This window comes from Coenobita brevimanus, chromosome 99 (genome assembly GCF_032717465.1).
Source record: "Coenobita brevimanus isolate Jiangsu-jjx chromosome 99, ASM3271746v2, whole genome shotgun sequence".
Lineage (NCBI taxonomy): Eukaryota > Metazoa > Arthropoda > Malacostraca > Decapoda > Coenobitidae > Coenobita > Coenobita brevimanus.
The window spans coordinates 2,588,040-2,603,185 of NC_137052.1; the positions used below are offsets into that span (position 1 = coordinate 2,588,040).

Sequence of the window (15,146 nt, forward strand, 5' to 3'; positions counted from 1 at the left end):
TACATTCTCTCCATCTTGAATAAGGAGCTGTAACAAAGGATTAAATTGGAGCTAGTCACGAAGAAGTGCTATGGAAAGGATGTAGAAGGATGGATATTATGCAATGTTTAATAAACTTGTGAAGAGGTTTAGGGCTAAAGCTGAGCCGGTACCTGACAGGCCCGGCTGTGGCACTGACTGCGAGGGCAACACTTATAGTCTGATGCCTAACAGTGGCTCTGCCTAGTACGCCTGCACTTGTAAGAGAGAACTAACCTCTAAGAGAGGAGGGAGTAGGGTGTAAAAATACAAGAAGTAACCTCCGAGAAAGGAGGGAGTAGGGTGTAAACAGAGGAGTAACTGTGAATGCAGGAGGCAGGGTGTAAAGAGAAACGAAAGAGTAACCTCCGCGAAAGAGGGATTAAGATGTAAAGAAACGTAAATTAGAATCCTTTAGACAAAGGGGACGGATTCTCATGAGAATCCATTAGCCAAAGGGGACATATTCTCAAGAGAATCCTTTAAGACAAAGGAACGTTTTCACAAGAGAATCCTTTAGACAAAATGGACACATTGTCAAGAGAATCCTTTAGACAAAATGGACACACTGTCAAGAGAATCCTTTAGTCAAAATGGACACACTGTCAAGAGAATCCTTTAGACAAAATGGACACACTGTCAAGAGGATCCTTTAGACAAAATGGACACACTGTCAAGAGGATCCTTTAGACAAAATGGACACACTGTCAAGAGGATCCTTTAGACAAAATGGACACACTGTCAAGAGAATCCTTTAGACAAAATGGACACACTGTCCAGACAAATCCTGGGCCGGAAGGACTATGTTCAAAGGAGGAAGCTTTGGACAGGAATGGAGGAACTAGTCAGGTGTGAGTGGCCATGGGACGCCACTCACGTGCTGAAGGTCAGTTTTATGGACACGTGGATGTCCCGCTGCGTCTTGCCGCACACGGCACACCCGTCGCCGTTACTGACCGTAATCTCCGGCGGCGCCGTCGTCAGGAGGGACCCGCCCAGCAGGGGGATGGGGTCGAGGGGGTCGGCGGGGCAGACGGGGTCAAGATGGCGGGGCGGGGCGAGACCGAGGCCGGCCAGAGGGGCCTCGGGGGCAGCGGGGGCGTTAATAACAAAGAGATTCACGTTGACACAAACGGGGCCGCCATCCTGCCGCGTCGCCGCGTCTATCGCCGCCCTCACGTGAGGCTCCAGCAGGTCCGCCAGGGCCACCGCCGCCCGTGTGACATCGTCCCCCGACCCCACTGCCACCGCCGCCCGTGTGACGTCATCCCCCGACCCCACAGCACCCTCGCCACCGGCGTGGGCGTCGTCGCCACTTCTGGGAGCGTCTTCGCCACTGGTGGGGGTCTTCCTTTTACTTCTCTGTCTCCTTCTTGTCTTCTTCTTCTTCTTCCCCTCCTGCTCCTCCTTCTCTTTCTCCTCCTCCTTGCCCTTCTCCTCTCTCTCCTCCTTCTCCTTATCCTTCTCCTCTTTCTCCTTGCCCTTCTCCTCTCTCTCCTCTTTCTCCTTGCCCTTCTCATCTCTCTCCTCCTTCTCCTTGCTCTTCTCTCTCTCCTCCTCCTTGCCCTTCTCCTCTCTCTCCTCCTCCTTGCCCTTCTCCTCCTTCTCCTTGCTCTTCTCCTCTCTCTCCTCCTCCTCCTTGCCCTTCTCCTCTCTCTCGTCCTCCTTGCCCTTCTCCTCTCTCTCGTCCTCCTTGCCCTTCTCCTCTCTCACGTCCTCCTTGCCCTTCTCTCTCTCGTCCTCCTTGCCCTTCTCCTCTCTCTCGTCCTCCTTGCCCTTCTCCTCTCTCTCGTCCTCCTTGCCCTTCTCCTCTCTCTCGTCCTCCTTGCCCTTCTCCTCTCTCTCGTCCTCCTTGCCCTTCTCCTCTCTCTCGTCCTCCTTGCCCTTCTCCTCTCTCTCGTCCTCCTTGCCCTTCTCCTCTCTCTCGTCCTCCTTGCCCTTCTCCTCTCTCTCGTCCTCCTTGCCCTTCTCCTCTCTCTCCTCCTCCTTGCCCTTCTCTCTCTCCTCCTCCTTGCCCTTCTCTCTCTCCTCCTCCTTGCCCTTCTCCTCTCTCTCCTCCTCCAACGCCTTTCCTTCCCACAGGCTCATCACCTCCTCAAAACACACCCTATCACCGCAGGGCTCCTCGTGCTGCCCTGTGCTGCCTGAACCCGCCTCGGCAGACTTATCAGCAGACATTTTATTCATTGACTTTTTGGTCATTTTTCTTTATGGTTTCTACTCTCTTTAATAAACTCACGAAATTATTACAATATTGTGTTACGGTTTTGCTTCAGTACACAGGCATCTTTCAACGTAACCTGGATGTTGTGATGTTAAGTCTCCTTTCTAGGTTAGATTAAAATGTGTGTGTGTGTGTGTGTGTGTGTGTGTGTGTGTGTGTGTGTGTGTGCGCGTGCGCGCCTGGGTGCGTGCGTGAGCGACAGAGTGGAAAGGGAGACAGGAGATGGATATGGGTAAATGAGAGAGAGAGAGAGAATTATATCCATACCCAGCATCACGCCTCAATGAAGTGTATTCCTTATTTCTCCCTCTTTCGAAATTTGGAGATCGAGTTTCTCTCTCTCTGATGAAAACAAATTGAGCATAGCCATGAGCTTCTTCCTTTTTCTCCCCACTCCTCCTCCCCTTCCCCTCCTCTCTCTCTCTCTCTCTCTGATAAAAACAAATCGAGTATAATCGTGAGCCTATTTCTTCTTTTTCTCCTCCCCCCTCCTCCCTCTCTCTCTCAGTATGATAAACAATATGGGTAACTTCATCTCTGCTCAGGTGTGCGTTTGTTGTTGACTGAAATTACCTGTTATTAAAGGTGAGCAATGGTTACCTGGAAACTGTTGGTGGAGAATGTGTGTGTGTGTGTGTGTGTGTGTGTGTGTGTGTGTGTGTGTGTGTGTGTGTGTGTGTGTGTGTGTGTGTGTGTGTGTGTGTGTGTGTGTTCCTACAGCCTCACGCACACAGTTTTGCGCCACTTTTAAAAAAATGTCATCATGTAAGCTAGGATGGACAAAAACAGGCTCTGTGCAAGGTTAGATAAATATTACTTCCTCCACAACTTCCTCTATCAGCTTCCGCCTCCAATTCCTCCTTCCTCTTCCTCTTCTTCTTCCTCCTCCTCCTCTACTTCATTTCTCAGTACTAAAGTATATTAAGCATTTTATCTTATTCCTCCTCCTCTATTCTTCTCCTCTTCCTCATCCCCCTCCTCCTGCTCCTCCTTTACTTCTTTTCTCATTTCTATAACAAGCTTTTATCATATTTTCCTCCTCCTCCTACCCCACTTCTTCCTTCTCCTTCTCTACTTCCTTCTTTACCTCAAAATTCCTTCTTATATACTTACGTTTCCCTTCACACATTCTATATTAATTCTCGTACTAACAAACCTCTGACACTCTCCACACGGCAAAAAGAATCTCGCCTTGTCTAATTTCCTTCCTGCTTTTCTTTTTTCCCTTACTTCTTCCTTCCGTTCCATATTTCTTCTGTATTAAGTAGTTCTTCTCTCTTTTCTTTCTCCTTTCCTTCTTTTCTATCTCTTCCTTCTCTCTTTTCTTTCTCCTTTCCTTCTTTTCTATCTCTTCCTTCTCTCTTTTCTTTCTCCTTTCCTTCTTTTCTATCTCTTCCTTCTCTCTTTTCTTTCTTTTTTCCTATCTCTTCCTTCTCTCTTTTCTTTCTCCTTTCCTTCTTTTCTATCTCTTCCTTCTCTCTTTTCTTTCTCATTTCCCTCTTTTCTATCTCTTCCTTCTCTCTTTTCTTTCTCCTTTCCTTCTTTTCTATCTCTTCCTTCTCTCTTTCCTTCCTTTCTATCTTTTCCTTTTCATACATTCTCTCCTATTTCTTCATTTCTTTTCCAGCCCTTCTCTCCTTTATGTCTTCATTTTTCATTCTTTCTCTCCTCTCAACTCTTCATTTCTTTTTTATCTTTCTGTTTTATCAGTTAATTTCTTTCTTTTTATACATTCTTTCCTTTCTATCTCTTCATCTCTTTTCCACCCCGTCTCTCCTTTATCTCTCTTCATTTCTCTCTCATTTTTTTTTCTCTTATTGATCCCTTTTTCATTCCTTTCCTTTTTACTAGAGTTGTCCCTAATATGAGCGTTAATTGCCGTTTTATTTTCAATCATTTCCTCAGAATTAGGAAATTAGAGCATTTTTTTTTTCTTAATCTCCGTACCCAATGGTCTTCACTTCCCCTCCACTCTTCTACCCACTCTCCTTCACCTACTTCCTCTCTCTCTCTCTCTCTCTCACTAGCCCCCCTCCCCATTCTCTCTACCCTCGCTCACTTGTTTGCTCTCATTATCTCACTTCTTCCTCCTGCTCCCACTCCCTCTTTAATTTATTCACATTCATTTATTTACTTATTTATTTATTATTTTACCACTTCTTATTTTTCTACTGTCTTTATTTTTCCTTCCTACCTTCTTTTATACCTTTGCTGTCTTCCTACTCTTTCCCTTTTTCTTCTTTTCCTACTTCCTATCATCCTTTCCTCCCATCTCCATCCTTCCTTTCTTCCCTCCTCCTTTCTTTCCCTTCTTCTTGTCCCACCCTGTCTGCCTCATCTACTCTCTCTCTCTCTCTCTCAACCCACTCTCTCTTGCTTGCTTTGTTTCATCATCGCACCTCTTCCTGCTCTTTCTCTTTAATTTACTATCAATCCACAGAAATACTTAAGTTCATTTTCCTTCCCACCCCTCTTCAGTGCGTCCTTCTCTCATTCCTTCATTCTGCCATCCGTCTTTCTTTCTTTCTTCCCTTCTTACCTCCTTTCTTTCCTTCCCCCTTTACTATCTTCCTTCCTTCCTTTTTCTACTGGTAATTTCCTTCTTCCCTCCCTTCCTTCGTACCAGTATTTTCCATCCTTCCTTCCTTACAATCTCTTTCTTTCCCTAAATTCTTTATTACATCACTTCCTCAGCACTCTATCTTTCCTTCCTTCCTCCATTTCCATCCTATCATTCTTTATATATCTCACCTACTTCTTTCCTTCTCTCCCTCTCTTCTCCTCACTCCCTTCCTCTTCCTCCTCTTCCCTCTCCTAACCCTCTGGTGGTCATGGTTTCTGGCTACACTAATTCCTTCACATTCCCTGTAATAGCCACCTTTTTACGTGTGTGTGTGTGTGTGTGTGTGTGTGTGTGTGTGTGTGTGTGTGTGTGTGTGTGTGTGTGTGTGTGTGTGTGTGTGTGTGTGTGTGGTTACTAAGACAGTATCCATGCTATGCGATGGAGGGGCAAATACTGAACAACCACTACCAGAATTATCCCTTCCTTCACTCAGATATACAAAATGGGGTTTCAACTCCCCATTTTATTACCCTATTTCTATCGTCTTTTACAGCACGCAGAGAATACGTGGATACTATACAAAATATGAAATCGGAAAGTACCCTCTGTTATTATACTTTCATTACTATCCCATACAATACCTAGCACAGGCAATACAAAACTACTGCTCAAGATCCACGTTCCTACCTATTTCACTCGTCTTTTTCCAACACGCAGGGAATAGGTGGGTAGAATACAAAGACTTACATTACCAAGTGCCTCCCCCCCAGCAAAACCAGTACAAAAATATGACTTCCTACTACAATTATCACGTACGGAAAGGACACTGAGTAGAAGGTTGTGCAGTGCGTCCTTGAATGCTAGGCCTGGAGGGGCAAAGATTGCGATTGGAGCGCTGAGAGGAAGGATGGAACTGGTGTGTATTGGTGCTGTGATGTCACGATGTGGAGGGGTAGACTGAAATTGTTTGGACATGTGGAGAGAATGAAGGATGACAACTGAGTACGGAAGGTGAGAACTGTGAAAGTCAGGGACAGGGTTGCAAGAGGCAGACCGAAAAAGACCTGGGACGAGGTCACAGAGTTTGGGTGCGTCACCAGATGTGATGGAACAAATGCCGGCAACATGTAAACAACACTATACCGAACAGGCTGCAAACATGCTCAGAACAGTAGCGTCCAGATCATGTTGGCAACATTATGAAGTCTCAGCTGCAAATATGTTTCCTAATATGTTACCCACTGTGCTGCCAATACAAGTTCGAGGACACGTGTGGATGCGCCCATTGACCTCAAGGATAAGGGACTGAATACTGAATAAGGAGGTTGCCAGAGACCAAGCAGCGTGGAGAGTCGGCATTAGGTGACCAAGATTGATGCATGCAAGTATGTTGGAACCTTTATAAACGACACAAGATACGATACACTATCCTAACATCAACATCGCATCTACTGTATACTGTACTCTTGCCACCACCATCACTACATCTAACATTACCTATAACACCCAAGCGTCCGAGACAAGCGGTATAGTGTAGTGTGGGAGAAGTGTATACAAAGCTGGGTGAGGGTACTGTGTTGTGTAGTGGACGAGGAGTGTATACAAGGCTGAGTGTGTATATCAGTTACATTATCAAAATCAAACACTGCCCGCCTCACAAATATATACACACAGGCAATGCCATGTAGGTGGAGAGCTGTGTTTATCATCATCACTACCACCATTATCAGTATCATCACTTCCACCATCACCATCATCACTACAATTACCTGTTGCACTATCCATCATCATCAATATTATAATCACTACAAACAGCAGAACTATCCCTCATCATTATCATCACTACAATTATCAGCAGCATCATCATCACTAATCATCAGTAGGACTATCATCATCATCATCACCATTACCATCATCACTTCATTATTATCACCACCACCATCATCATCATCATCAACCTAACCTTTCCCCACTACAGACAGGATGAAGTTGGACACAAAATAAACCGCACAGGAAGAGGAGTTAAGTAGCCTCCCTCAGGTCACTAATAAATACAGCTCTCTTTCTTTACGGTCTCTATATATTTAATGAGACGTGACCTCCCTGCCACAAGACCACTTCCTGTGATCTTTTAATTACAAGGGGGCCCAGGATATGCACCTCACGTAACACATGACCTTGTGCGACGTATGCTCTCACTACTTTGGGCAACATCATTATTATTAGCTTCATTATCATCGTCATCATAATCACTGTCATTATTATCATTCCCTTCATTGTCATTATCATCACTATCATCACTGTCATCATCATCATCATCATCACCATCAATTCTTTGGGCATCATCATCACTATTATTAGCCTCATTTTCATCATCATCATTATCATTACCTTCACTGTCATTATCATCACTATCTTCACTGTCATCATCATCATCATCATCACCACCATCCTGCCTTTTTTCCCGGCTCCTTTATTTATACAAGAAATAACATCTGAAGGAAACCAACCCATTGAGTCCCACATAAGTCTTTTTCATTTTCATTTTCGCCATATTTTTACGATTTTTTTTATAACTTTACGACAGATTTTGAAACGGGGGGGGGGGAGAGGTAGACAGAGCCTTAATAAACCCCTTCAGTACGAGAACGCTTTCCTATGTCGGGTAAAGTCGTCTGGTTCAGCAAGAATAAACAGGAAGACAACTGGATTTAAGGATAATGGAAGTTTTAAGAAATCAGTGCTATATTTACCTATTGGGAGAGTAGGAGTCCGAGGCTAGACCAAATTAGTAAAAAAACACATACACACATGCAGAGAGAGAGAGAGAGAGAAAGAGAGAGAATATCAACGTCCCGGCAGCACTGACTCTACCGGAAGAAAGTTTCTGTTCCTTTCCATCACTACTCACAACAATATAATTATTAAATTAAACAGCTAAACACAACAGTCAGGTAAAAAGTATATAACCATTTCACTAACCATGCAAATTACAGTACCTAGAAGCAGTTATATCCCAATTAATATGTGTTACCGACGGCCAGGAGGGGGTAGGTTAACTTTTGCAGGCGCCTATACAATCCCTCTTATAAACAACTTAAGTCTAATAGGGTTTATAAATAGGCTACGACCCGCAGTTTATGTTAGGATGCCAATAACAGCGGGTATATTTATCAACTTTCCTAAGTGGTAGTTGGGTATATGATGCTTGGGTAGACTGGGGTGTTTATCTTCACGCATCACACTTTTTGTGCATCAATCTATTTTTGTATCTACCTAGCTATCCATCCGTCCATCGGTCATCTATCTGTCTACCTATCCATCAACCACTTTATCTATCCATCCATCCATCTATCTATCTATATGCAGCCTACGCCATTATCCCATAGGAAACAGAGTGGTCATAAACAATTCAGCCTCCACGCCACTGTCCTCTGCCATCAGACTGCCCTTCCTCCAACACACACCTCCTCTCATATATCTCTCCACCACATCCTCCACCTCATCCTTGGTCTCCCCCACCCCTTTCATCCACCTCATTTGAATACACCTTCCAGTTAAACGCACTCCACATCCTCTCCACATGGCCAAACCACCTAATCCTTGGTCTCTCCCTCCCTTCCATCCACCTCATTCACATACACCTTCCAGTTAAACTCACTCCACATCCTCTCCACATAGCTAAAACATATCAAAGTATTTTTCTTCACACTTTCAATCACATCCACATCACAACGCTCCTTTCCTTCCCCACGTCTCTCTCTCTCTCTCTCTCTCTCTCCATATAATTCCAAATACTCCTCTCAAATTGCCCATAACTATGAAATTAAAAAGAATATAAATGCGACAATACAGAAGAAACAATGCAACCTGTAATAATAGCTAGCTTTGTATTACTGGGATGTAAATACTGGTTAGAAGTTCAGTTAATTACAATCCCAGGTGTAAATCCAAAAGTCCTTGTCTCTTGTATTTTTATCCCGCATCACCCACCCCTACACACACACACACACACACAACACAAACAAGCATACACATAGAAACACACATACACATAGAAACATGCATACACACACACACACACACACACACACACACACACACGCGCGCAAATAGACACACTCATTCTTAACTCTCTCTGTCTAACTATCTACCTATTTGTGTGTGTGTGTGTGTGTATGTGTGTGTGTGTGTGTGTGTATACCGTGCCTCCCCAAGATATAATTACCTAAACCATATCAAACGCACCTCCTTTACACACCCATAGCCTCATTCACCCCTTCAAAAACAGGAAGCGGTGGTGCTGGAGAGAGAACCCTTCACTCCGAGGATGCAGTTATAAATATCCTCCCTACAACATAATTTTATAGTAACTTAAGGAAAGAAATCTATTATTGAAGACGTTGATGAGGCCTTGAAGTATAAATATAAATAAATAGATAGATAGATAGATAGATGGCTAGATAGATAAATAAAGGGTATATACAGTAAAATTTAGCCCAGTTTGAAAAGTTGATCGTGAAGTGAATAAAATAAAAATCGTCGGGATGAGAGAGAGAGAGAGAGAGAGAGAGAGAATCAAACCAGTCCTAGTACAGAACGGTATCCTGGGTCAAAAAATGCTAAAAACAAACAAACTATGATGATTAACATATCCCACTTTCAAATACGGATTGCAGTCGGAAGCGTAGAAACAGAACAAGAAATATCCCCCCATTATATTACTAACTGATATACTACAGGTAAATAAATAAATAAATAAATAAATCTTTCTATCTATCTATCTATTGCTAGACGTCTTAATCCAGTAAGAAGTGGCCACAAACAAATCGCCTCCATGTCTCCCTGTCCCCCGCCATTTCACTGCCCTGCTCCCAGCTCACAGTGCTCACATCCCCCTCTGTCACATACCTCTCCACTCTATCCTTCCATCTGATCCTTGGCCTCCCCCTCCCTCTCCCCCTCACTCACATACACTCTCCTCGTCAGTCTCTCACTCTCCATCTTCTCCACACGGCCAAATATATAAATAAATAAATAAATAAACAACTACTTACTTGAGAGTCCACCAGATGTCAAAACACATTACGTTGAGCCAGAAGAAGGTTGCCAAGAAACTGACGTGGGTGATGGACGCTGCAAGGAACAAATAAATAACACACATTAATAAATAAATTGGTAAAGCATTATTATCCACACCCATTATCCCATTCAGAAGAAAATAAAGATAAATAAGTAGTACAGGAAATTAGTAGGTCATCATTATCCCATCACACATCCTAATTAGATATAGAAATAAACTGACTTTTTTTTAATAACAGAACGGAGGAAGGAAAAACAAATGAATAAAAAAAAAAAACTTGTAAATTGGTACATAATTAACCTCATCTTCTATGCCATATCATTCCCTACATACCCTTTATCATTCATTATTACCCTGTCCCTCCTACTTCATGCTATCCTTACGTGGGAAAGAGTCAGGATAATGATGACTAGTGATACATCCTACTAACAAATGAGGAGGAGGATAGTAAGATGAGAGAGAGAGAGAGAGAGAGAGAGAGAGAGAGAGAGAGAGTGTGTGTGTGTGTGTGTGTGTAATATTTTCTGCGCTAAATCTAGATAGGCTATATTCACTTCCACAGTATAAACGTCTAGCAACAAGAGATCTAACGTCATTCTAGATTTTTACAGTCTTTGCAACGTTCTAGCGATTTCAGCTGGCATACCACTTTCTCCAGCAATTTCCTTGAGATTCTTATATATTGCAACATTATACCTATTTCTGAGATGCCTAGCTATACAGTATTTCGTGTATTCAGACCTGGCAACTTGCAGACGGCGTTGCAATCTGTATCAATATGCCTACCACTTCCCCTATTTTCTCCTCCTCCCCATTTTCCTCTTCTCCTCTTCCTCTTCCTCCTCCTCCTTCTCATCTTCTTCTCCTCCTCCCCCCAATTCCTTCTTATTATCATCATCTTCTCTTCCTCCTTTTTATCATCATGATCATCACCATCATCATCTTCCCTCCTCCTCCTCCTCCTCCCCCTCTTCTTCCTTCTCTTCCTACACCTTGGTTTTCCCCATCGTTTGGTCTCAGCGCGTGCCCTTCATCTCAAGAGCCACGAGTTTTTCCCATTTATATTTTTTTCTTCTGTCTTTATTTTTCTTTTTTTTATTACACACATAAGACATTCACCCCAATGCTTCCCACACATCAGCCTGGCCTAGTTAACCCTTTCCCTTTGGTTAGCAGTAGGATTAGTTGTAGCAGTAGTAGCAGTACTAGTAATATCTATCAAAATATTACAACTTATTCTGTGCACATGGTTTTATAAGTTTGGGGACACTGGCAAACTGGCTTTATAGATAAGTAATTTCTTCAGTGATTTTATATGGACTTAAAGTGAAAGAGAATATCAAAGCAAATAAAATAAAATGATACTAAGATGAGCCTATCTCTACGAAGAGGTTGGGCATGAAAAGACGATGCCTATTTATTATGTGTAATAAGATCTGCAGCAAATGATAATCCCAGCTTGAACTCTGACATTTAATAAGGATTTGTATTCTTGTTGGGTAAGGAAGCTCCCTAGCACCTCATCCTTAGCGATTTATTTTTGGATATGGCTGGTTAATATCTTTTTGTACGTTATTTATAGTGTAGTGATACTGGATGGATTTATGTAGCATAGAGGAGGACAGTAAGATGTAATAGGCAAAATAAACTGATTAGGAAAATATGTTAGGGAGCTTCCTTAACCGATGAGAATGCGTGCCATGGATTTACTGCTCAAGGAAAAGACAAGGGCCCGTATTCTCGTCCTGTAAGAAGGCTCCCTAGCACCTCTTCCTTAGCGATTTATTTTCCAGGCTACCCATTAATATCCCCACTTTTGCTTCTCATACCTTTTAATGCCGACATATTTTGCATGAATAACCCACAAGAGTATAGTAACGGGGCAGAATCAGAAATAAATCGGTAAGGAAGTGTTAGTAAGCTTCCTATGCACACTAGAATACCGACCAAGGAAATAAACCGGTAAGGAAGAGGTGTTAGTAAGCTACCGAACCCCACTCCAATGCCAACCAAGGCTAACCAAGCGCCACTAACCCATTATCTTGCACCAGACGTCAGGCAGTTTGCCGGCGGTTCGCTGGATGATGATGAGGCCGAGGTATGCCAGCAGGAGGGCCGTAACGTGTGACACCAGACACTTCCCGTGCACCTTAGCATGTAACTCCGGCACTGTGACGTACACCAGCAGGGTTATGGCCAGGAATACACACGATATGGCCAACAGGATCGGGTACATCCGTTCCTGTACTGTCTTGCAATGGTCATCAACGAAACACACCAACGGTAAGGCATGCACTCCAACCTCGGTCTGGAAGTTCTCTAGGCAGTAGCTATCAGGAAGGAACTTTCTGGAGAAGCTGGTGATATAGAGTGAGCCATCTGGGAGCAGGTAATATCGTTCATGGGTTTCCATTCTGAAGTAGGACGTGCACAGCGGGAGGCCAGTGATGATGGTGAGGTCCGTCGGAGGGGATACTGTGACCTCTGACCCGGACCGCTGGTGGAACCTAGGCCGCCACTCCTCGCTCTCGTTAGCCACGCGTGTGCAGGTGGTGCCAGTGAATAGGTGGTTCAAGGGGCAGCACTTGCGAACACAGGTATCGTCACGACACAAACGTCGGTGTTCCGCCATCGGGTCCTTATAGCAAACCCGTGCTACAATTGTCCCTTCTTCCAACACACCCAGGCAGTAGTCCAGTCGATGCTCCGGCAGGCTTAACACTGAGGGAGGTGTCCACCTTAGTACAGGGCCATGATAGTCCCACACCAGTGCTGCATCATCCCCTATCTCCACCTGGTGCATCTCACTGTCCCCACCAGTGTCTTCGCAGGTGACGGGCAGGACAGGGCCTTCCGTCTCGTTGTGCCAAACCAGTACCTCCTCCAGCACCTGGACGGGTGGGGTAAGGGCAGGTGTGGTGGGGGAGGCAACACAGGTGCCGTCACGGGTAAGGATATGGGAGTCTGGGCAGCATCGGGGAAGGGGCGGTGGTGACAGGCAGACCTCTGCTGACCAAGAAGTGGGCTCACCCATGGTATCCAGGGTGTGGTCGACGCAGTACAGGTAGCTGGGGAACACCTGGTGCTCCCAGTACAGGTCACCAGACTCCAGCAGGGAGAACTCATGGTACTTGTTGGAGTCCAGCATGACCAAATGAAGGTCAGGTGGACAGGTGAGTGGGGCCACCGTCACCTCACCCAGGGCACTAGTATTGGCAGCCACCCGTTGTCCGCTGTACGGTTCCAAGATGGCCACGTAGGTAGGAGTCTTTTGGCATGCCTGGCCGTCCCACACTTCATCGCCCCCACACCGACACTTATGCAGGGTGACATTAGGTAGGTAGGGAGTGAACACCGTGTACTCCCCGTCATGGTAGAGGTAGTCTGTGCCCTGAGGATAGTCCAGCACCTCAGGGTAATCCAGGGCCAGGCCAGGGTACTCCTCATCCAGGGGTGGGTCATCTGCACCGCCCACCGCCGCCGAACACCCCACCCATGCCGCCGCTAGCCACACCACACACGTCCACACGGCACACCCACTCATCGCTCCAGTTCCACGCTACCTGGTGGCATCATAGTGGCACCACACGACATCACATTTCGCCAACACTCCACCAAAACGCCACAGAACCACCTCACTCACCAGCACAGTAACCACACCCAATATTTCTGAATGACCTTCGATATCAAACTGTCAATTCTGCTTCCTCAATCAACCACTCAACTGTCACATATAATTCTTCTACAATAGGCTACGGCACACTTCAACTCTTCCTTCAACCTCACTCCACGTCGCTCCAGCTCTGTAACACCCCAATTCCTTACTAAAAATAACTCACAAGGTACAATTTATCGTCTGGCCGTAGCAAATCTCTACCTCTGGCTCACACTCTGTCTCACAAGCTCGTGTTTTGATTCCGCTCCTCACAAACTCATACATAGACTGGTATTTCTGCAGCTGTGAGGCAATTCTTCAACCTGGCTGATAATATCTTGGTTACTGCCAATCTGAAACAAGAAAGAAAAGAATAGTTAGCCATGTATATATCGTAACTGAATACGTAGTGATTTCCATTAATACAGGCAATTATTAAAGAACGAAATACTTGTGACGATGATCTATTATTATCATTATTATTATTATTATTATTAAAGTTGTTACGGGTGATTACTGTGACGATAATAAAGATGATGAATGTTGTTGCTACTAATGTATGTGTGTGTGTGTGTGTGTGTGTGTGTAATTCACCGGGTCGGTTAGGATCACTTGATGGTCGTGATCGTCAGCTTTTACCCTCCCGGAAGGGAGCTGAGAGCTCATATAGTCCGATCTAAGGGCAAGGCTGTGACCTTCACACAAGCACACACCCGTCCTCTTGCTCAAGGGGGACAGTAACCACCCACTTCGTCAGTGAAACTTTTCGCAACCTGAGCGAGGCGCGAACTCCCGTCCACCAGTTGGCAAGCAAGAACGTTACCACTGCACCAGCGTGTGTGTGTGTGTGTGTGTGTGTGTGTGTGTGTGTGTGTGTGTGTGTGTGTGTGTGTTTTATGCCATCTATTAGAGTCGAGCATTACAATATTAAAAATGCGAGAGGAGATAAAAGATCCTTAATACACTTTCCCCGTTAATACATGTCAAAATGTACGAGTAATTGTGTCCACCATAATATCATAAAATACACGCACCATCCATTTGCATGATACTATAATGTAAATGTGATAATACATCAACAAGAACAACAATATCGCCACCATCAACAGCAACAACAACACTACCACCTGCAACAAAAACAACAACGATAATAATAATACTAATACTAATACTACTACTACTAATAATAATAGTAATAATACTAATACTAATACTAATAAATAATAATAATAATAATAATAATAATAATAATAATAAAAAATAATAATAATAATAAATATTAATAATATTACAACTATAATAAATAATAATAACAAAAACATTACTAATACAAATACTACTAATAATAAAACAGACGCTTTTCTTCAGCCCTGAGTCATACAAGTCTCAATGTTACAACTGCCACTTTTAACCCTCTCATGGCCACGTTCTTTGAGCTAAGGACAGTCTATATACTGTGTATATGTGTATATATATATATATATATATATATATATATATATATATATATATATATATATATATATATATACACAAAGAGAGAGAGAGAGAGAGAGAGAGAGAGAGAGAAGCAGCTGTTAACTGAATGGGGGAGAGCCTAACC

The 15,146-nt window shown here is 43.9% G+C and overlaps 1 protein-coding gene across 1 annotated transcript in view; it reads right to left on the minus strand.

Moving 5' to 3' along the window:
• The window catches only part of LOC145414401 (uncharacterized), a 64,752-nt gene extending 51,320 nt beyond the window's left edge, over positions 1–13,432 (minus strand). Inside the window, exons 1-2 of the mRNA XM_080283938.1 lie at positions 11,923–13,432; positions 9,863–9,941 (exon numbers count right to left, since the gene is read on the minus strand). Of these exons, the coding sequence (XP_080140064.1) occupies positions 9,863–9,941; positions 11,923–13,432 (1,589 nt within the window). The remainder of the gene's footprint in view (positions 1–9,862; positions 9,942–11,922) is intronic.
• Positions 13,433–15,146: the final 1,714 nt, after the last annotated feature.